This window comes from Haliotis cracherodii, unplaced genomic scaffold, assembly GCF_022045235.1.
Source record: "Haliotis cracherodii isolate W230 unplaced genomic scaffold, xgHalCrac1.p SCAF_6, whole genome shotgun sequence".
Classification (NCBI taxonomy): domain Eukaryota; kingdom Metazoa; phylum Mollusca; class Gastropoda; order Lepetellida; family Haliotidae; genus Haliotis; species Haliotis cracherodii.
Window position 1 is genome coordinate 53,714,240 of NW_027266319.1, and position 21,475 is coordinate 53,735,714.

At 40.1% G+C, this 21,475-nt stretch overlaps 2 protein-coding genes across 3 annotated transcripts; one reads left to right on the forward strand and one right to left on the reverse strand.

Moving 5' to 3' along the window:
* Positions 1-2,488: 2,488 nt before the first annotated feature.
* LOC139445031 (protein cereblon-like) lies at positions 2,489-14,580 on the reverse strand. Its single transcript, XM_071226092.1, has 9 exons — positions 14,499-14,580; positions 13,304-13,443; positions 11,594-11,796; positions 9,699-9,863; positions 8,789-8,972; positions 7,660-7,725; positions 6,308-6,508; positions 5,157-5,350; positions 2,489-3,983 (listed from the first exon to the last, which is right to left on the reverse strand). The coding sequence occupies exons 1-9, from the start codon at positions 14,572-14,574 to the stop codon at positions 3,809-3,811; spliced, it is 1,404 nt and encodes a 467-aa protein (XP_071082193.1). The 5' UTR covers positions 14,575-14,580; the 3' UTR covers positions 2,489-3,808.
* Positions 14,581-14,669: 89 nt separating this feature from the next.
* Positions 14,670-20,497, forward strand: LOC139444880 (dnaJ homolog subfamily B member 9-like). 2 transcript variants are annotated; one of them, XM_071225880.1, is made up of 4 exons: positions 14,670-14,787; positions 15,476-15,704; positions 16,358-16,927; positions 17,882-20,497. In XM_071225880.1, the coding sequence occupies exons 2-4, from the start codon at positions 15,485-15,487 to the stop codon at positions 17,947-17,949; spliced, it is 858 nt and encodes a 285-aa protein (XP_071081981.1). In that variant the 5' UTR covers positions 14,670-14,787; positions 15,476-15,484; the 3' UTR covers positions 17,950-20,497. The 2 variants fall into 2 exon arrangements, with proteins under 2 accessions (XP_071081981.1, XP_071081982.1); XM_071225881.1 differs by having other exon boundaries at positions 16,358-16,672.
* Positions 20,498-21,475: the final 978 nt, after the last annotated feature.

A 21,475-nucleotide genomic window follows, 5' to 3' on the forward strand; every position in this document is an offset into this window, starting at 1 on the left:
GCGAGAGAAGTTTCTGCTCCGGTGATCACACAGCAGTAGTAGCCTCATTATCAGGTCAGGAAGAGCTTCTTTCTGGGGAATACCCCTGAGGTATTTATACTGTAATCTATGCTTCGATAAACACTGGCTTCTAATCCAATCAAGCTGGCAATTAGTATTTTGTAACTCATCTGTAAGAAAAACACACAAGCTTTCTCTTCAACTTGCCTTTAAAACAACCTGACCAAAGTCAGTTTATTCTGAGAAGGCTTTTGCTTTGTCGGCTGGGCTGTGCAAAGCTCTATTGTTTTGGTTTGAGAATTAATCGTGTAAAAACTAAATGTGTGACGTCACACTTGGAAATTATTCATGCATGGTTTAAAACCATCCCGAACTGTCAACATCCTGGCCCTCCAAAGTTCCAGCAAACATTCAACATCAATGAGCACTAACTTTGAGTGAGTGAGTGAGTATGGTTTTACGCCTCTTTTAGTAATATTCCAGCAATATCACGGCGGAGGACACCAGAAATGGGCTTCACACATTGTACCCATGTCGGGAATCGACCCGGGTCTTCGGCGTGACGAGCGAACGCTTTAACCACTGGGCTACCCGACCGCCCCCACAAAGTTTGAACCAACTTTGTAACTTAACCTTTCTGAAGAGAAACAAAACAACACCTTATGCTCCTGCACACCAAAAAGCTTTTGAGGGTAACTGTTGTTAATATTTTTGCCCAGGCCAAATTTCAGTCCTTGTCATACCTTACCTAAGTAATCACTTTCCACTAGGTAATATACATGGCTTACAACGCCAGAGAATAATCTGTCTCAATTATCTGCCGAAACAGATTCCATTGGGCATAAGCAAGTAATGTGCACTTCCAGCTCAATGATCTGGACCCTCAATTTCAGCCAACCACATGATTTATTAATTCTAGTTGGATAAAAGGTTGTCAGCTCTTACAAACATATCATACAAACACAGGGTTACTTCAGTACACAAAGAAGCCAGACTACCTTAAGAATGACCTTTCCAGTGACCTTGACCTTTCCAGTGACCTTGACCTTGAAGGAAGATTGACCAAATGCTTACCAATTCAATTCCACCCTAAGACTTTGTACCAAAGTTCATCCTATTGCAGTCATCACCTCTTGAGTTACCAGGAACATGATACATTTTGAGTGACCGTGAAAGTGACTTTCAGTATCAGTTGCAAGTACTCCAAGAACATTCTAGATGACTATCCAGCATATATACCAAATACATGACCTTGACCTTAAGTATCAGTTGCAAGTATTCCAAGAACATTCTAGATGACTATCCAGCATATATACCAAATACATGACCTTGACCTTAAGTATCAGTTGCAAGTACTCCAAGAACATTCTAGATGACTATCCAGCATATATACCAAATACATGACCTTGACCTTAAGTATCAGTTGCAAGTATTCCAAGAACATTGAAAAGGGCTATTCAGCGTATAAATCAAATATGATGTCCCTTGGTGAACTTCAACTTAACAACGAAACAATTGAGTGAGTGAGTATGGTTTTACGCTGCTTTTAGCAATATTCCAGCAATATCACGGCGGGGAACACCAGAAATGGGCTTCACACATTGTACCCATGTCGGGAATCGAACCTGGGTCTTCAGCGTGACGAGCGAACGCTTTAACCACTAGGCTACCTGACCGCCCCCGAAACAATTGCATATGCTATCCATTGAAAGAAGGTCACAGTTACCTTCTTCTGACATAAAAGATATTCATCACTTGTCACAGATAAGTATTCAAACAATATGAGCACTTCACTACATGCACAACACCTAATTAATGTCTGAAGAAAAAACTATTTTAATGTAAATGGCAAATATAATTTTAGAATGACCTTCATTGTGACCTTGACCTTTACACATAGGTAACTAACAGCCTTTGCCAATCTGCATCTCGCCCTAAGGATGACATGTACCAAGTTTCACTGACATACAGTTAATAATGCTTCTCAAGTTATCGTCTAAACAAACGTTTCTTCAGGCTAAAACCTCGGGGATGATCTTGACGTTTGACATGTCAAAAAATACTTCCAGCACTAAAATGAAGAAAGATGTGATATGATATCGCTGGGATGTCCAAGCAACTTGCAAATGCCAGAGGTCAAATTCACACAGTTACAGAGGGCTGCTTAATTAATCATTACATAATAGTTTCTGAAAGTATTCACCAAAATCCTCAAAAGAGACTTTCATCGTCTTTGATTCAATCATGCTATGATACACACCACGAGAACACCAATCCTTCTTTATTATCATATGTCCGGCACTTCCGGCACTTCTGGCACGTATCTTATGAACATATCTTCAAGTAACATTGGACTGCCTCCATTGTCTAGTGGTAGAGTGTCTGCCCAGAAAGCGAAAGGTCTGGAAGTCAATCCCTGGCCGCGTCATACCAAAAGATGGTCCTTCTTGTTACCCTGCCTGGTGCTCAGCATAAAGGGCAAAAAAACAAGGACTGGTCAGCTCGAAGTCAGTATACTGTGTCTGAGTGGGGTATTCATGTTAAACTGCGACATGGAATCTCAGTGGGCTAGCACTTTCAAATCGGCAGTAGTTCAAGCAGCCACACCCACACACACCCACACACATCCACACACACCCACACTCCCATGCACATTGCTATATAAGTGCAATAATCTTGCACGTGAAGCTAAACCCCATTTCACCTCACCTCAAGTGACACTGATCTTATTTTAATAAATGGCCAAGACACCACTGATATCTCCCTATGATTCTCCAGGCCATCGCAAGTACAGAGTTATGTCCTACAATACAAAGAAGCAGAGGAAGTACTTAAAGGGGCAGCCATATAACTATTGCCATGGGGTCGTTACAAAATATTAAATAATCAATATAGATTTCTTTATTTCAATATGAGTATTGTATATAGTTTGTAAACAAAGATATATGTTTTGTAATAAAATGAAAAAAAGATACAAATTTCCAAAATGTCTTTTAAATATGGAAATATGTTGTGATGCTACTGCCTCAGCCTTTTCTCTTCCCTCTGATGATGGCCTAATACTTAATGAAACACTCATGTATGCAATTGTTGTTACTGTTAATCCTCTACTGTTAATCCTCCACCTACTATATATATATAAGGTTTAACCTGTATACGATGTTCCTCATTCAGTCTTGCTTGACAACGGTATAAGGATCTTACCGAAATGTCACCATAACAGTATAAAAGAAGTTGTTTACTTTGTGTCTACTTTGTCATCCGTCAACTTCTAAGTAATGCCTAACAAACAATTCAACTTACAATCGCAATAGACATTAAACAGAATAGAAATTCCCCACACTCTGGTTATCAACATCACAATGTTACATTCTCCCACTACAACTCATTCTATCACCAATCTCCCCCACATTCTGATTTCATAGCTTCTGTACTCTCACACTTCTTTATAAACAATGGCAATACAAAAGTATCACATTTTCTTCCAAATCAGTCACAAAAAAATCAGTTGCAAAATATCCATCCATTTTGCCAGGTAGCAGGGGCACCAAGAAGTTTGCAAACAAGCAAGTCACTGAAAGTCTCAAATCTCAGACTGGCGCTCTGGTGGGTCTTATGACAATCATGTGACCTACAAAAGTCACATGACAATCACATGACTGTTGTCCATCTTGTTTTTTGGAAAAGCAGCGTTTAACACAGATGCAAAACATTCTCCATTGAAAGACTCTTGCTGGATGATCAGTCCCATCCAAAGTGGCTGGTCACATGACCAGCTCACTAAGATCACATGACAATCACATGACAATCACATGACAGGCATCCACTCCTCCTCAGTATCATCAGTGTTCTGTATCCCGGGAATGAGAGAGGCTCGGCACAGACCCCAGAACTTCTGTGGGTTGAGAGATTTATTGGAGGCCGTGAACCTCCACCCCATGTGGCTGGAACAGTGTTTGCACTCCACTATCGTCCATGCATATCTGAAATACCACAAACAAGGCAATAAGTCACCCTGTGATCCTTGCCAATGGCTCTCATGGGAGGCATAATTTTCAGGAGTTGCTTCAACTTGCAGAAAAAATTCACTGATAAATGATTTGGAGACAAGCATTATCACATGACTATGTCATTCAGATTTGCAGGTGTTATTATGTATTTGAAACCTTGAAATTTCACAAGGAGCTGATGGTGTTGGCTAGAGGTTTCAAATCTTAAAAATTCTGCAAAGATAATATGAAATCATATTTACTGGTGTCATTGATTATTTCATGTCTGAATATTTCATTTGGAACTGATAGTGTTAGATGGAGGTTTTAAATCTTTAAAATACTGCAAAGATAATATGAAACCATATTTACTGGTGTTATTGAGTATTTTATGTCCGGATATTTCATTTGGAACTGATGGTCTTTTATGAAGCATTTTACAGGAATACTCAGACAGTTGTGAGACAAACATGGCGACATCATGATACAACTCATGCCTGAAACTGTTTCCTATTGGGTAAGTGAGTTGGGTTTAACGCCGCTTTTAACTGTATTCCAGTTATATCACAGCGTGTCAACTTAATGTGGGAGGTAAGCCCGAAGTGATGCAGATCTCAGACCTTTATCACAAGCGACCTCAGTGAAACCCACAAGCATGGGTATGGTGCTGACAAACCTAGAAACATAATTGGGGTGAACCGGGATTCAAACACACAATCACAGGTTTCTGGCGAGCCCAAGGGACACAACTCTGCACAGCGAAACATGGCGCCTTAGACGACTTGTTTCCTATTGTATTCAATAATCCTCCAAATGAATGAATACCTGACTAAAGTGTGACTGTTCCCCTGAATCCAATCTAAAAGAAAAACAGTACACAAAACAATTCAACAATTTTTTCTCATTCCTGGTAAACTCCAAATGCATAAGAAGCCTCAACGTTTTTGGATGTTTCAAATATTTTTTGTTGCAATTTGTTTGTTTGCTTGTTTAAAATGGGAGACAAAATTCAGATGTCATAATCATTATAATAATAACACTGGCTCATATCTAATGCCTGCTAAATCGTGCAGGCATGAAGTCAGACTTGGATTGGAAAAACCAGTTACTGACATTGTCAGATTCAAACTTTGTCCTCATGAATTCAAAGAACGTAGGATCCATTACCCAGGGAACCAGCTGTGTTCAGTGGAAGGCCGACCAATGAGGCCGAGGTTCTGAATCTTGTACACGGTGAGGGTCTCGTGAACATGTCCGCCTGGATTGACGTAGGCTCCGAGCGGCCCTTCCATGGACATGCTGAACACCTCATTTTTGTGGGTTATCTGAGTCCCGCAGTCTTTGCAGCAGAGCACCGTGCACTGAGAACATACAAAACACTGATGTCTATACCGTTCATACAAAACACTGATGTCTATACAGTTCATACAAAACGCTGATGTCCATATGGATCATACAAAACACTGATGTCTATAAAGTTCATACAAAACGCTGATGTCTATACGGTTCACACAAAACACTGATGTCTATACAGTTCATACAAAACACTGATGTCTATACCGTTCATACAAAACACTGATGTCTATACGGTTCATACAAAACACTGGTATCTTCATGGTTCATACTAATCATAGAAAAACTGGTCTCTACATGTCACAAACAAAATGAGATACAAAGTGCTAAGTTCCTTTTCACACTTTCCAGGTGTAGAAGTCAGACCCTTGAATGCTTTAAAACAAATCTAATCATTGTCCAATTCACTATAAACATGATAAATATTTTCAGTGCCACTCATTATCATCATGATGCCATCACACATAATTAGAGTAAAGAACTGTCTATAATACGCATAAAATGTTAAGGAAAACACAAGCTTTTTTTATGACTTCCTGTTCGATACGAATTCTGCAATTGTGGAAAGATTTGCAGAAAACGTAACATACCCCAGAGTTGCAGAAAAATCACGGAATTGAATTTTGAAGGAAAAACGATGAGTTTGTATTAACTTGTGAAGGGGAAATGGTTATGTTTTAACCACAGAATTTTGTCATTGCATGATGACTGATTAATAATAGTCACATGGAAACATTGTGAAGGCATGTGATGGTATGATGATGATGATGATGATGATGTAGTCAAAGTTTGTACCAGGCAAGTCCATTGATGATTAGTGTTTTGCTGTGTTCCCCCTACTTTTCATTATTTTATTATTTTATGGAATGTGGAATCCTTAAACCATTTTATGAAAGTCTTGCTAAAATTATAATCCAACAATTTGACAAAGTTGAGCTGTTTTTAAAAAAGTCCTGCATGCTGACCTTCTGAATGATGCTGAGCTCACACCGAAGTCTCTGCACGGCGGAGTTGAGGCCCAGCAGGTGCAGCCGCATGCTGTCGTCGAGGGGGAGGTTCTGGGCCACCCAGTATGACAGCTCCGTGGGGTCCTGCGGGAACACTGACACCCGCAGTGCCTCGTTCCAACTCTGCAGCTCACGCAGGATCTTCTCAGAAAGGTTTTTCTGTCAGAACAAATGTGAGGGTTGAAACTAACTTTGCCGTTCACATTAGTGAGTGAGTTGGGTTTAACAGCATTCAAGTTATATCCCGGCGTGTCAGCTTAATGTGGGAGGAAAGCCCGAAGTGATGCAGGTCTCAGACGTTTACCACTTTGGTGAAACCCACGAGCACGGGTATGGTGCTGACAAACCTAGAAACATAATTGGGGCGAACCGGGATTCGAACCCACAATCATAGGTTTCTGGCGTGTCCAAGGGACGCAACTCTGCACATCGAATCGTGGCGCCTTAGACGACTGGGCAACCCATGCCCCCCCCTGCCCCCCCCACCCTGTTCAAATTAACTTGATACTGCTTTGTGTTGTTTCTTTATTGTTTAATGCCACACTTAGCAACATTCCAGCTACATCATGTCAGCCTGTAAATAATCAAGTCTGGACCAGACAATCCAGTGATCGAAACTGTGAACAACGATCCAAGTCATTGGGGTACGATGGCATCCAATGAACAGTCACCGAGCTTGACCTCCCGGACCTTCCTCTATATAGTAGACTCTTACGACCAGCATCGATTGCTGGGGACCTATTCTAACCTGGGATACTCACGGTGGCAGTATACTGTGATTAGGAGAAACTGAGGTAATGAGAAGCATTTTAAAGAATGCATTTTTGATTATTATATATCTGTTTCAGATAATTTTGTTATTTTGTCAGTTTTCTAGCATACCAAGGTCACAACCTCATTAAAATACTCTAAAATACTCTATACTGTGGTACACTGATTGAAGTACACAAGCAAGTCAAACCAACTTTTACACCAAATAATCATTTGACACAAAGACGCAGGACCCAGATTTGGGATACCAAAATCTCTCTCGAAACAAAGACGAAGACCCAGATTTGAGATACCGAAACCTCACTCCACACAAAGACGCAGGACCTGGATTTTAGCTTCTGAAACCTCGTTCGACACAAATACGCAGCACCTGGATTTGGGATACCGAAACCTCACTCAACACAAAGATGCAGGTCAAGTTGTGATTGGAGCCCATGGTAAAACTGTAAGTGCATTGACTGATACACCTTGAAAAGTATGGGTAGACGTCTTACTTATTTTTGTCAATGAAAGCCTTTATTCAACAAGTGAAAACTTACTGTGTCATACATCTTGTAAACCCACGGCGGCCACCAAGTAAAATTGGCACAGCTGAACTTGTTTACCTGAAAACAAGATAATGCAACAAACAAAAACAGTTTGTCAACATCCAAGAACCAATAAACATGCATATAAAACAGTATACCAGTGAGTTCCCCTCTAAAAGCAGCATTAGCAGAATCACAGAAATATGAACATATTTAACTTACAAATTAATTCCATGCATGCAGACTAAAATTGACATGCTAGAAAACCCAGAGCTACACAACTCTTTTATGCTGCTGTTCATTCACTTAAATTGAGCTTATCTCTGGTCTGGGGAGAGGGTGAGGAGAGGTGAAATGGGGTTTAACGTCGCGTCCAAGATTATTGCACTTATATAGCGACGTGCATGTACGTGTGTGTGTTTGTGTGGCTGCTTGTACTAGTCCGGACTGATGCCGAATTATAGTGCTAGCTCACTGAGATACCATGCCGCAGTTTAACTTGAATACCCCAGACACGGTATACTGACTCTGAGCCGACCAGTCCTTGTTTTAGCCCCTTAATGCCGAGCGCCAGACAGGGTAACAACAAGTACCATCTTTTAACATGTTTTGGTATGATGCGGCCTTCCGTTCTCCGGGCAGACTTTCTACCACTAGACCACGGAAGCGTTTTTTGGGGAGAGAGGTGCCAGTGGGATTCCTGGTGGGTGATCATGAAAAAGAGGGCTCTGCCAAAATTTATATAAAGTTGGCGAGAAGGGCATGAAAAAATGACACAGTTCTATTTTTCAAAAATAAGGAGATACATTTGTACATTATTTAGGGACAGCTCATTTATAGTAGGGAGGGTTCATGGGAAAATGGTACATGTATTTGGGGGTGGGTGAGTGTGGCATGCAAAAATATTACATAAAATGGGGGGCTGTCAAAATATGATACTGTCCTCAAGCCAATCCCTGCCCCGAAACATCACCACCACACCCCTTCATCCTCCCCTCCTAGGGAGCAGTAGCACAACAAAAGAAGACTAAGCATATTTACATCAACAAAATTTCTAAAACCAACTTCCATCACCAAACTCAATTGGGAGGGAGCAGTTGGGAGTCTAGTCCAACAAGGGAGACAACTCCTGTGTGTTTACCTGCAAGTTGTTCACCATGCTGACTGAAGCAAGCACATTGCCTTGTCTGTCCACAGCAGTCTTGACCACTGAGTCCTGGTCAGCAGGGTTACAGCAGAACTTGCAGAGTGACCGTGGCCGAGCTCCACTCAAACTGTCTGTCAGCAAACACTCCGGCAGGATGCGAACCTTCCCTGCCAGGATTCTGCCAATCATATGAATATATGATTTCACAAAAGGAATATTATAGATTACGAGTTTGAGAACAACCTTTCATAGCATTCACTTGTAAGTATCTGCTCTATAGTTTGATCCTTAAGAAATCCCATGTTACCATGGTTACAACTAAACACTGAAATCAAAGGTATTACACTGGAACAGCAGAAAATAACGAAATAACACATATACATCATTTGTAAACTTAGAGGCCTTGATCAAATCAATTCACATGTTTCCTGGCATAATTTCAATCCAGAGTTGTTACTTATGGCCCTTACTAATGCAATTATTTTGTTAAACATGTTAATTCATTGATAAAAAAATTTACAAATGTGGAAATTGAAATGAAATTCTAAGAACAAGTTGTTTCTCATGTTCCTTAGAGGTTGTAGCTAATTTCACTTTTGAAAAAAATTAAAAGTAAGTAAAATAAACTTTGATTTTTTTCGTTCAATTCTTTTTGAATGACAATACTTTTTAGAGACCACTTTAATTTTTTTTAATTTTTTTTCATAAAAGTAATTTCCGTGTTCAATAAATAACATTTCAAGTAACATTTTCAAAGAATATAAATTAACATGTTTAAAAATTATATACTTGCTATAACGGTAAAAGAGACTGTTAGAACCTCACTTGTGAACAGAAAATCATCTAAGATCCACAAAGAAATAGATATCTCAACACCACAAGACAATCAAATTGACTTGCATACCCTGTAACTTCTCGGTGTGTGTCAATGACCTCGAATCTCTGACGACCTTTGGCCTTGACCCTGACAGTGGAGATGCCAGAAATATCATCGGTCTCATCCTTGATGGAGAATATCTCAGCAGTAGTTCCAAGATTCGAAAGAGTTGGGGTGTGTTCAGATTGATACCTATAATCAAACATGCAAACTCTGAAACTTACAACAATCTCATGAAAATCAGGTCTTAGTCCTCGCTATGGCTACACAAAGTTTGTTTGTTTAACGCCACACTCAGCAATATTCCAGTCATATGACGGCGGTCTGTAAATAATTGAGTCTGGACCAGACAATCCAGTGAATGACATCATGAGCATCGATCCACGCAGTTGGCACACGATGACATGCATCAACCAGGTCAACGAGTCTGACCACCCGATCTCGTTAGTCGATTCTTACGAATCGCATAATTGCCTTTTACAGCAAGCATGAGTGGCTGAAGACCTATTCTAACCCGGATCTTCACCATGATAACGGGTCTTGGCTTCTAGAAGTTGGTTGAACATGATCATGATGGACACAATGAAGACATGAAACTTTTTATGGAAAACAACTTCTTCATTTTTCTTCAGACATTTTCAACTGTTAGTAACAACTAGACTTGTTCCTTTCTTTCTCATGAACTTTTAGACTTATCTCATGATCAAGTACAGAAGTATGGCTAAAATGAGTGACAAAGGCTTATTTTTCAACTGGATGGGAGTGTTTGGGTGGGTGGGTGCACGTGTGGGTGGGTGGGTGCACGTGTGGGTGGGTGGGTGCACATTTGGGTGGGTGCACGTGTAGGTGGGTGGGTGCACGTGTGGGTGGGTGGGTGCACATTTGGGTGGGTGGGTGCATGGGTGGGTGCACGTGTGGGTGGGTGCATGTGTGGGTGGGTGGGTGCATGTGTGGGTGGGTGGGTGCACGTGTGGGTGGGTGGGTGCACGTGTGGGTCTGTGTGAGCATGACGGAGAGCGGTAAAGAATGAGGATGTAAGTGAGGTTATGTCATGGTCCTGGTAGTTTCTGAGGTAACCAGAGACAACATCGATCTGATAACATTGAATAGTTAACTGCAACAGATGATGGTGTCGACCATTACTGTATTTGATGTAATAAGCGTCCAGGGCGCTCTCAAAATTAGGGTATCATTTTGCTGAAAAAAACGAGGTGAAAGATCGTAAATTTCATGGTATATGCTGACAGCTTGAAATGTTTATATACGACAAATATATTTTTCCAGAATTTAATTGCCCATAATTAAGGGTGCATACAAAAATGAGTGCATATCATACACGATTAAAAAATCTTATGCACTTTGCTCAATCCGAAGGGGTGCTAATTGGGATTGTTCACTAGCCAATATATTAGCAAATATTGCTGTGGGTGCTTATAAAAGTGGGGTGCTTATTACGTCGAATAAGGTAATCCTAATCATCTTAATGTCTTTGACTAACCTCATGTCTTGAAAATAATGGTTCATTGAAGAGTTATCACTGCAATGTCTAGAAAACAATAATGTGTGTTTTTGGTTGTCTCTAACATGCTGACTAAGCAAACGAATAACCAATGTGAACTCAGGAATTGTAATAACTTTCCCTCTAAAGTTCATATTATGACTAAGACTGTAATCCCTTTAGGGATGGTTGGAAACTGGACTTTTACAGTCAGTTAACTCCCTTGCCTCGGGAAGATGCAACGTATCATGCTGGTTGTATAGAGGCGACCACATGGATCAGGTGTCAGACTTGGTGACTTCATTGTGTGCCATCGTACCAGACAGCGTGGATCGCTGCTCACAATATCATTCACTGGATTGTCTGACTAGACTGGATTATTTACATCATCCATCATATAGATACACAAATTGACAGTTCTCACCTAAAAGTGATGACTCCGAATGTCTTGTCCTTCTCTGCCACATTTTTAATCATGGCGACCATGTGATGCTGGAATAGATGGAGGGGGATGGTCTGACCGGGCACCAGCACCACCCCCGGCAGAGCCAGCAGGGGGATCGTCACGCACGAGTCATCGTCATGGATGGTACGACCACGTACATCTTCAAGATCAGTGCCTAGGTACTGCAAGGGAAGGGAGCATATTCAACAGTGGACCAGGTAGACATCAAGCGAAAATGTTCAGTGGTCTAAATCATATTATCAATATAGTATCACCAAAAACCTTGAGGAGCACAGATGGCCCAGTGGTTTAAGGTGCTGCAATTCGCAATGCAGAGTTGCATCCCTTTGGCACACCAGAAACCTATCATAAAGGGTTCGAATCACGGTTCACCCTCATCATGTTTATAGCTTTGTCAGCATCATACACCTGCATGTGGGTTTCACCAAAATGGTAAACATCAGAGACCTGCATCACTTAGAGCTTTCTTCCCACATTAGTGAGTGAGTTGGGTTTAACGCCGCTTTTAACAGTATTCCAGTTATATCGCAGCGTGTCAGCTTAATGTGGGAGGAAAGCCAAAAGTGATGCAGGTCTCAGACGTTAACCACTTCGGTGAAACCCACGTGCACGGGTATGGTGCTGACAAACCAAGAGACATAATTGGGGCGAACCGGGATTCGAACCCACAATCATAGGTTTCTGGCGTGCCCAAGGGACGCAACTCTGCACAGCGAATCGCGGCGCCTTAGACGACTGGGCCACCCGTGCCCCCTCTTCCCACATTAAATTGACATGCCATTATACAAGTGGAACACTGTTCAAAGTAACGTTAAACCCAACTCACTCACCAAAAAACTTTGAAATTGTACCGGCACAACATTTGACAAAGTGACTCAAACTTGCAGGCTTGTACCAATTTCTATCTACGATTTCAAACCAATGGCAGACAATTTTTGTGGAAATTGTTACTTTTTTCTAAAAAATATTTTTTTAAAGTTTATATTTTCTTAAATTCAGAGGTATTTTAACATGGCATTCAGTGCAATAATGTAAGGCTAAGCACTAAAACCATTTCCTCTTCACTGGTCCTGTTATCAGTGAAATACATGGTACCTCCTGATAGCTGTACAAGGAATACTGATTCCCCTCTACAGAGCTCCAGATAAGCTGCGTATATGCGTAAAATACGCATCAGAAATACGCAGTGAGACAAAATCCAAGCGTATCAAATACGCAATGAACATTACAGATACGTTACAAAAATAAAACTTGTGCGTATCAACAAAATATTGTGAAGTAACCCTGCGTATTCGATTAGCAAATCAAACTTATTTTGAAATTATATACGGACATTCCGTCAACCTTGCCAAACTACACGATGACAGTTACATCATGATCATTTGCCACACACTCTCTTGTGGAAGTATCGCGGTATTTTTGAGTCCTATAAAGCTCTCGAACCCACAGTTTGCAGGGACAAGATGAAGTGTATAGTGTTTTTATTTATTTAACTTAAATACCCACATGTGTAAAAACTAGTGGGTAACAGAAATTTGAATACCCAGATAGAATTACTGATACCCAATGATTTTAAAATGCATGAGTAAAATACCCACAACACCAAAAGCTTATCTGGAGCTCTGCCTCTACTATGTCTAACCTGTACTATCAAATGATGACACTTACTGAATGGGCAGTCGGCAAGGATTTGTCAAAGTTGACCATTCTCTTTTTGTCATCATCCTTCTTCTTCTTCTTCTGTTTCTTAGCGTTGTTGTAATTTTCATCCTCTTCCACAGATTCTTCTGTCTCTGCTGCAATGTCCTCTATACCAGCAGGAAGAAAGATAGAGAGATTATACAACAGGGACAATATAAGTTGTAGCAGGATCACGAGGGTTACATGGGGTTTTCCCTAATGAGGAATGCATAAAACCTCATGTCCCCTGAGTGATCCTGCTACAACGAATTTATTTTACCGACATGTTTTAATATGACATTGTAAAAGCATTCAAACAAATTCAAAACTGCTAGAAAACAGCTGTTCGATTGTTCAATGTGAAAGTTAGATGAAATAGGGTTTGACGTCTCGTTCAAGATTATTGCACTAATATAGTGACGTGCATGCATGTGCTGCTTGTACTGGTCATGATAATAGAAAAAAATCCTTGATAAAAAGCGAGACCTCTCATTGACTCGTCAGTAAACTTCCGTTGCCTGATATGGTACTTCCACGAATTATCAGCCCCTTATGGTGCACAGTTCCCAATATAATTCTTGCAGGTTGGCATTAAAACTTAAAAAAAGTGATTGGAAGTTTGAAATCCATTCACAAAATATGAATGTCATCCCAAAACAGGGTAGTGAGCTTGGGTACTCTACGATATATATACGGATTGGTACCTGTGCTGACGACCCCACTAGCTCAATAAGTTACGGCAACACACAATCTTTTGAACAACTCTAGTATTGTTCGATTACTGTTTAGACTTGCATTCCATGACTTGGGCTAGATATCTAGCCTCAAATTATTCATGTCACTGTTAATGCAAACGATATGCGCCTTCCCTGACCATGTTGAGTGCGTGGAAAAATCTTGTCAATCGATTTTCATTTCTTTATCCTCTTTTTCATTACCACGCGAAAGTAAAAAAGTAACTTTCGGTCTACGCAAATGTTACAATCATTTGTTTTTGCCATTCTAGTACACTAAGATTATATGTGAAGGGCAATAACTGGGGTTGAGTTGAACCAACTTGATATAAAGAATATTGGATCGCTTTGTTGACTTAGTCGCACATTTCCCATGCAATGTCGTGACAAGTGTAAAATTGATATGCCAACGTCTTCTTGCTAAATATAAACAGCGTGGGTTGTGTCACCTTCGTTGCTGTCTGATTCGCTTTCATCATCGCCGCCGATGTTATGCCCCATGAGCGGAAGTAAATCCTCGGCCATTTTTGTTTACTTATATGCGGCAGGATGGGATATTATGGTCACGTGGTGAAATCAACCAATCAGAAAGAAAGTCGTGTACTTCCGCTTTAGTGATGACTGACGTTCAGGCATAGAGACTTGTCACGTTAGTTAAACGCATGAAACGCTGCAAGCCGGATGCTTGCCAACTGTCACTGACAGCCAAGGACACAACAGAGAAGGACTAAATAGAAGGTATTGATGCTACGATTGTTGTATATGTGCTTATTTGTTGATGATATATTGACGTAGCGTAGAACACTTCTCGGAGGAGGAGTCAACCAGCTGATAACTAATTGTATGACTGTTGGTATTAATGCTCTCATATAAACTCCGATGTCACTTCTAATCATTGTGTTCCTACATATATTGATGTATGTGTATCGGTACATGATGTCAGTTCACAACATCTGGTCATGGATGTAACGGGGATGATCAAAGGTTTCGCTGCTGATGAGTAAACGAAACAAGAAAAACACCATACATGTAGCATACCATACTATGACCTATTTCATCATCGAAATGTCAGATTCGCGTGGCAGTAACAAGATGTGTCTAGAGCTGAAGGAAGCAACCATATGCTATAAGAAATAACTACTTGTGAAATTCCGAAGTTTAGTTGGAATTTCTTATTCTAAACAGACAACTGACACAATTGGTGAAGGTGTGTCGTGATAGGAATGTTTGAGCCATATCGTTTCAACAAGTTATTTTGTTATGCCTTAGGAGTCTGAGACAAGGAAGTGGTTTGCAACTTAGCCAGGTAGATATGTAGGTGGTTAATTTGTACAGGTAGACAACTTATCTGTTTAAGTCAGTGATAACAGTATGTTTGTATCGCGTGTACATGGATGCTAATCAGCATTTTGTTGTTATTTTTCAGTTTGTCAAAATGAAGTGTGACCAGTTGGTTCTGTTATCTACACTTTGGAGTTGTGTAATATTTGACATCACATATGGAAAGGATGACTACTATGAGATTCTTGGAGTTAAGAGAGATGCATCACAAAAGGCAATAAAGAAGGCCTTTAGAAAACTTGCATTGAAGCATCACCCAGATAAGAACAAGGATGACCCAGAGGCAGAGAAAAAATTCATTGTAATTGCAAAAGGTAAAATTCTTCTTCTTACTACTTTGTATTTTGTAATATAAACTTTCTATGAAGTTACTATAGTCATACTCGTTAAACAACAAAAGTCTTGTCTCAGTCAATCCAAGTCAGCTTAAGACTGCTTATTCAAACAACACTTTACTGGCAAATAATTCATGGATACCCTGATTTAATGTAAATACAGGATCTCAGATTGAAATCTGGAAGTGATTTCACCAAATGATCAAGTGGGACATTATCTTTTCTCCCAAAAACTGCTTAAAGTTTTTTATTTGATCTGAAGTCCTTATTCAACATTGTTCAAAGTTTACTTTCAATAATGCAACATATTTGGAGCTATTAAAGTGATTGATCATAATGAATCTCAGTGGGGTATCACTATAAAAGTGGCAGAAGTCTCAAACAGCAAATGCATGTACATCACCATATGAGTACACTAATCTTGAATGTGACGTTAAACCCCATTTCTCCTCACTTGAAACAAAGAGAGCTTTCATGGACTTGCCCAGGATGCCAAATGGCCCAGGGGATGTGTATCTTCAGATGATTTATTCTTATTGACCTTGTTCAATGCTGCTGGTGTAATGTAATTAGAGCCAAGCATATCATAAATCAGTCAAGCTATTGTTCACGATTTCTTTGTTTTCTTACAGCCTATGAAACATTGTCTGATGAAAAGAAGAGGAAGAACTATGATATGTTTGGAGAAACCGGGGATGGACCAAATGGAGGAAATGGGGGACATGGGAGAGGAGGGTTCAACTTCAACTTTGATGAGTTTTTCAAAAATTTTGATGAGGCTTTTAAAGCTCATCAGGGAGCACATCATCATCACCACCAACAACAGCATCAACATCATCATCAGAAGGCACATGGAGGGTTTGGGGGCGGTTTTTTCAACTTTGATGATTTCTTTGATGACGATGAAGACATGTTTGGATTCAATACATTCGGAGACATGGACTCAGGTTTTGGATTTCATCATAATCACTATACTAAAGAAGCCAATGACCACTTCGGTCAGCATAATGCTTTCCATAAGGCGCACACTGCACATGCACATGCTCATGCTAAGCAAGCTCAGCAAGCACATCAACGCGCTCAGCAGGCACATCAACGTGCCCAACAGCAGCACGCTCAAGCACAACAGCATCATTTTCAGCATGGGAATCATCAAGCTTATCATCACATTAACCAACACACAAGTGGCTTCGGTGGAAGTGGTAGGTTACAAAGATTGTTTTTGGTGGATTAGATAGGCCTCTTGTCCCAAGGCATGTTCATTGCTGTAAACACTGGTAAACAGAGTTTCCCAGACTTGTGACACTTTGCACATTTCACTTGCCAAGAGTTTTACTGACGTTTATTATTTCACATGGTCACAAGCCATTAGCCCATTATTATTAGTACACAAGCCTCTGTGGCTGAGTGGGTTATATTGCTTACTTCATTGTACTTAATCATGTTTATGTGCTGGTGATTAGGTGACTCTGAGAGTGTGGGTTCGAATCCCAGATGGGACTCAACCCCCCAAAGTGCTAGAATCAGTACCTTACTAAGAAAGTTTGATCCCAAATATAACATTTCTCCCATTGTTATTATTATTATTATTATTGGCGGAAGTTTCCCAGTTATCTTTGGTGCCATAATTCGTTGAACAGAGTTCCATCCCTTGAGCACACCAGAAACATTTTGTGAGTTCGCATCCCGATTCACCCCAGTTAAGTTTGTGGGTTTGTCAGCACCATATCTACATCTTGCTCGTGGGTTTCACCTTAGTGGTAAATGTCTGAGACCTGCGTCACTTCGGGCTTTCCTTTCACATTTTACAGACACTCAGTGATATAACTGGGATAGTGTTCATCATGTTCAAAGGGATGCTAAGCCCTACTCTCATTATTATTCTTCTTCTTCTTATTATTATTATTATTATTATCATCATTAAAAAGCAACCACTGACACTCCTAACCATATATCTATTTCTTACCAAAGTAGACATATTAATTGCCAAAATAGAAATTACAATTTACAATAGTTTTATTGAATCAAACAGGCAAATAATGTTTGTGTCGTCCCAGGTATAACCATTGTCAGCATGAACTATTCACTCCCACACTCGTTCATCATGTTGGTATGCAAACACTAGTTATTAATATTGATTTCAATTGCTGTTTCAGGTCAGTCGTGTCGAACCGTCACTCAGCGTATAGGAAACATGGTCACAACACACACAGTATGCTCTTGATCCATTCTGCAGGACAGTGATTAATTTATGCAAATTTATGCAAGGAAGTTCTTCATAAATTGAACTCAAGAGACAGAGTGTGTGTTGACAGTTCCTAAACTCATATCTGCCCAATGTCTTTCACAGCCTTAAACATGGAACTCTTCCTCAGCAATGCCCTCATCTTCATCATTGTACAATAACAGGAAACGCTTCTACAGACCAGAAGATGGACTAACGGCCTCATCTTGCTTGGTAGGCCTCAGCTGATGATGTTTTGGTGTTATATTTTTCAAGGTCTAAAATGGATTTTTACATCAAAATGGTGATTTTTCTGTGCCTTTAGAGGGAGATAAGGCTTCACGGTTTGTTGTCAATGCTTGTTGAGGTCTTTGTGTTGAAGTTTGTTGATTGAAATTTAGATATTCTCACTGTTAATTGGGGTAATCACAATGTTTGATTACACAGACTATGGTGTTTGAGTGCCTTGAATCAAAGGACAAGAGGTGATAAAGGCTCTTTTTGGCACACCATGTTCACAGGATGTGCATAATTGAAGGAGTCTACTTTAGAAATTGATACGTCAGTGTGCATGGTAATCAGTTTCGGTGAAACCCATGTTAATCTGGAAACTGCACCTCACGAGCAATTACTTTGAAGAACATTAAATTATGTTAAAAAAACAATGCTCCGTAATCTTAAAATGTGCCAATATGTACATTCTCATTAGGGAGATCTTGCTATTCGACTTGCTTCAAGTTTTATTTTGATGTTTGAAAAATATGCCCTATTCACCGATTTCTGCCATTTCTTGGGGGCACGGGTGGCCCAGTTGTCTAAGGCTCCACGGTTCGCTATGCAGAGTTGCATTCTTTGGACATGCCAGAAACCTATGATTATAGGTTCGAATCCTGGTTCACTCTGATTATGTTTCTTGGTTTGTCAGCACCATACCCATGCTCGTGGGTTACACCAAAGTAAACGTCTGAGACCTGCATCACTTCGGGCCTCCCTCCCACATTAAGCTGACACGCCGTGATATAACTGGAATACTGTTACAAGCAGCGTTAAACCGTACACACTCACTCACTCTGCCATTTCTGTGTCAAACACTGCAAGTGTATCAAAGAAGAGAGGTTTTTTTGTCAAACATTTGACTATGTTTCATCATTTTCATACCACTGTTACAAAATATTTCGTAACTTTCAAATTTGATATTTCCAGTGGGTCAACATGGTCTTATCTAACCTTGCTCTTGGCATGGACTTTTCAATCCAAAGTTCAGTTTGTCTGTTTGGCGAACTATATTATCGTATATCAGTTTTATTGCATTTCTTTCCAAATAGGTACACCATCTGTGATTTGTGACTTCCTAGCTGTCACGCCAGTTAGAAAGTTTTGTTGTTGTTTGAACCTGTTCTCAGTCTCATTAGAATTGGATCTCTTACTCTGATCCCTCTCTGGGTGACAATCTGAGGACACTACCTTCGGGGGTCGTATCAGGTGACCTTTGTAATCAGTGTCAAGGCTTCGTTATTCTTGGTACAAATAATTGAATCATTCAGACCATATCTGATTTCTGTATCTCGAAAATGAACTTTGGACAGGTTCCGAATGTAGATAAATAAGGCCTCTAAATTTTGTTGTGGCTATTTTATATGCCCTGTTATTTCTGAGTTACAATCGAACGGATTTTTTTTGTTTTTTGTGGGTTTCATTTGTACAAATCAAATTTCTGAAACGGCGTGATAAAAAGTGAAGCCGAAGTGTTTTTAAAAGCAGACACCTGATTGGCTGAACAACCAATGCATTATTCAATAAGATTGGTTAGTCAAATGTCACTCAGGGCTTACCTGAGGTATCTCCAAATGAGTGTTCTCAGATCTTAACCCAGAGAGGTATCAGAGATCAGATTTGAGTGAGATCGTGAGAACTTCTGTGTGCAGCTAAGTCAAAACGCTTGTATTATGTGGATCAGTACCAAGGAGCTATTTTTCAAAGACATGATTCCGGTGCCCAGTCGTCTAAAGCACCCAATGTCCATTCTTAATTAGTTACCACCGGTTGAAGTAAACAGATTTAACACCTTTGACATATTTAACAATGTTGTGTTTAATTTATTCTTTGATGTGATAATGTATTACTTGCTAGAGGGGGCACGGGTGGCCACGTCGTCTAAGGTGGCGCGATTCCCTGTGCAGAGTTGCGTCCCTAGGGCGTACCAGAAACCTGTGATTGTGGGTTCGAATCCCAGTTGGCCTCAATTGTGTTTCTAGGTTTGTCAGCACCATAACCATGCTCGTGGGTTTCACCGAAGTGGTAAACGTCCGATACCTGCATCACTTCGGGCTTTCCTCCCACATTAAGCTGACATGCCATGATATAACTGGAATACTGTTAAAAGTGGCGTTAAACCAAACTCAATCACTCACTTGCTAGCCTTCAAGAGTCCTACTATGATCTCATATGTTGTAATTGGTATGTTATAACATGAATGGTAGTAAACACCGTCTTTGTTGCTGATTGTTATTCTCGTGGTAAGGAAGCATGTCTGTCCATATTCCTGCTATAAGTAGGTTATTTACATGAAGCTGGAATATTGGCGATTGCAGCCTTAACAAACAACAAACAATTAGAAGGTGAAGCTTATACCAGTGAAACTGTTACTGAGGCTGGGCTTGTAGACATGACAACAGCATGCCACACACTGTTACTGGTGACATCCATATTAGGGAAGCCTTAGGGTGATGATGCTCATACTATCGACCGCTGGTTTGTCTTGTCCAGGTTAGGTTTTTTCAGGCTGCCATAATAGTTAATATATTACTGAAACTAAATAATTTGGATGATAATTATGTCTCCATTTATGATCCATTCAGTTCTATTCATTTTAATATGCATAATATACATCTTCCCGAGGCAAGTGAGTTAACTGACAATAAAAGTCCAGTTTCCACCCTTGCTGAACCAGACTGCAATTCCTGGGCTCGATTGTAGTGCCACCCGTGGCTATTATGAGTTCTATGCCTCTCCTATGGACCAATCAGATTCAACCTGTCGTATCAGATTTTAACTTTGATACCACTTATGTAGCCTCGTGGTTAAAGCATTCGCTCATCATGACAAATGCCCAGGTTTGATTCCCCACATGGGTACAATGTGTGAAGCCCATTTCTGGTGTCCCCTGCTGGAATTTTGCTAAAAGCGTCGTAAACCCCAACTCACTCACTCTAATATTGATACTAAAGAGGAAACCAAAGGTTCTGTTAAGATATTACATTCTATGTGAAATTTAACTTTTTTTTAATAATCAACTTTACATAAAAAAGTGATTTCTCTCTGTAAGTTTAATATTGTTTTAGTCATGCTATTGTAAACATGAGTTTAACAACTGATAAGGCACAGGTCATGTTTGTTTGATGGGTTTCATCCAAAATTAGAAACTGAGATGAAACGAAAGCGGAATGATCAATGATGACCAAGTAATGCGATTAACACATTAGCTGCATGTGTTATGCTGGGACTTAGAATGGCCTCATATGGATAT

Coding starts and splice junctions, on each gene's coding strand:
- LOC139445031 (XM_071226092.1), bottom strand. CDS start 14,574: ATGGCCGAGGATTTACTTCCGCTCATGGGGCATAACATCGGCGGCGAT. Junction 11,797..13,303: donor CCTTGCCGACTGCCCATTCA/GTAAGTGTCATC, acceptor CTTCCCTTGCAG/TACCTAGGCACTGATCTTGA. Junction 3,984..5,156: donor GAACACAGCTGGTTCCCTGG/GTAATGGATCCT, acceptor GTGGTATTTCAG/ATATGCATGGACGATAGTGG.
- LOC139444880 (XM_071225880.1), top strand. CDS start 15,485: ATGAAGTGTGACCAGTTGGTTCTGTTATCTACACTTTGGAGTTGTGTA. Junction 15,705..16,357: donor ATTCATTGTAATTGCAAAAG/GTAAAATTCTTC, acceptor GTTTTCTTACAG/CCTATGAAACATTGTCTGAT. Junction 16,928..17,881: donor AAGTGGCTTCGGTGGAAGTG/GTAGGTTACAAA, acceptor TTGCTGTTTCAG/GTCAGTCGTGTCGAACCGTC.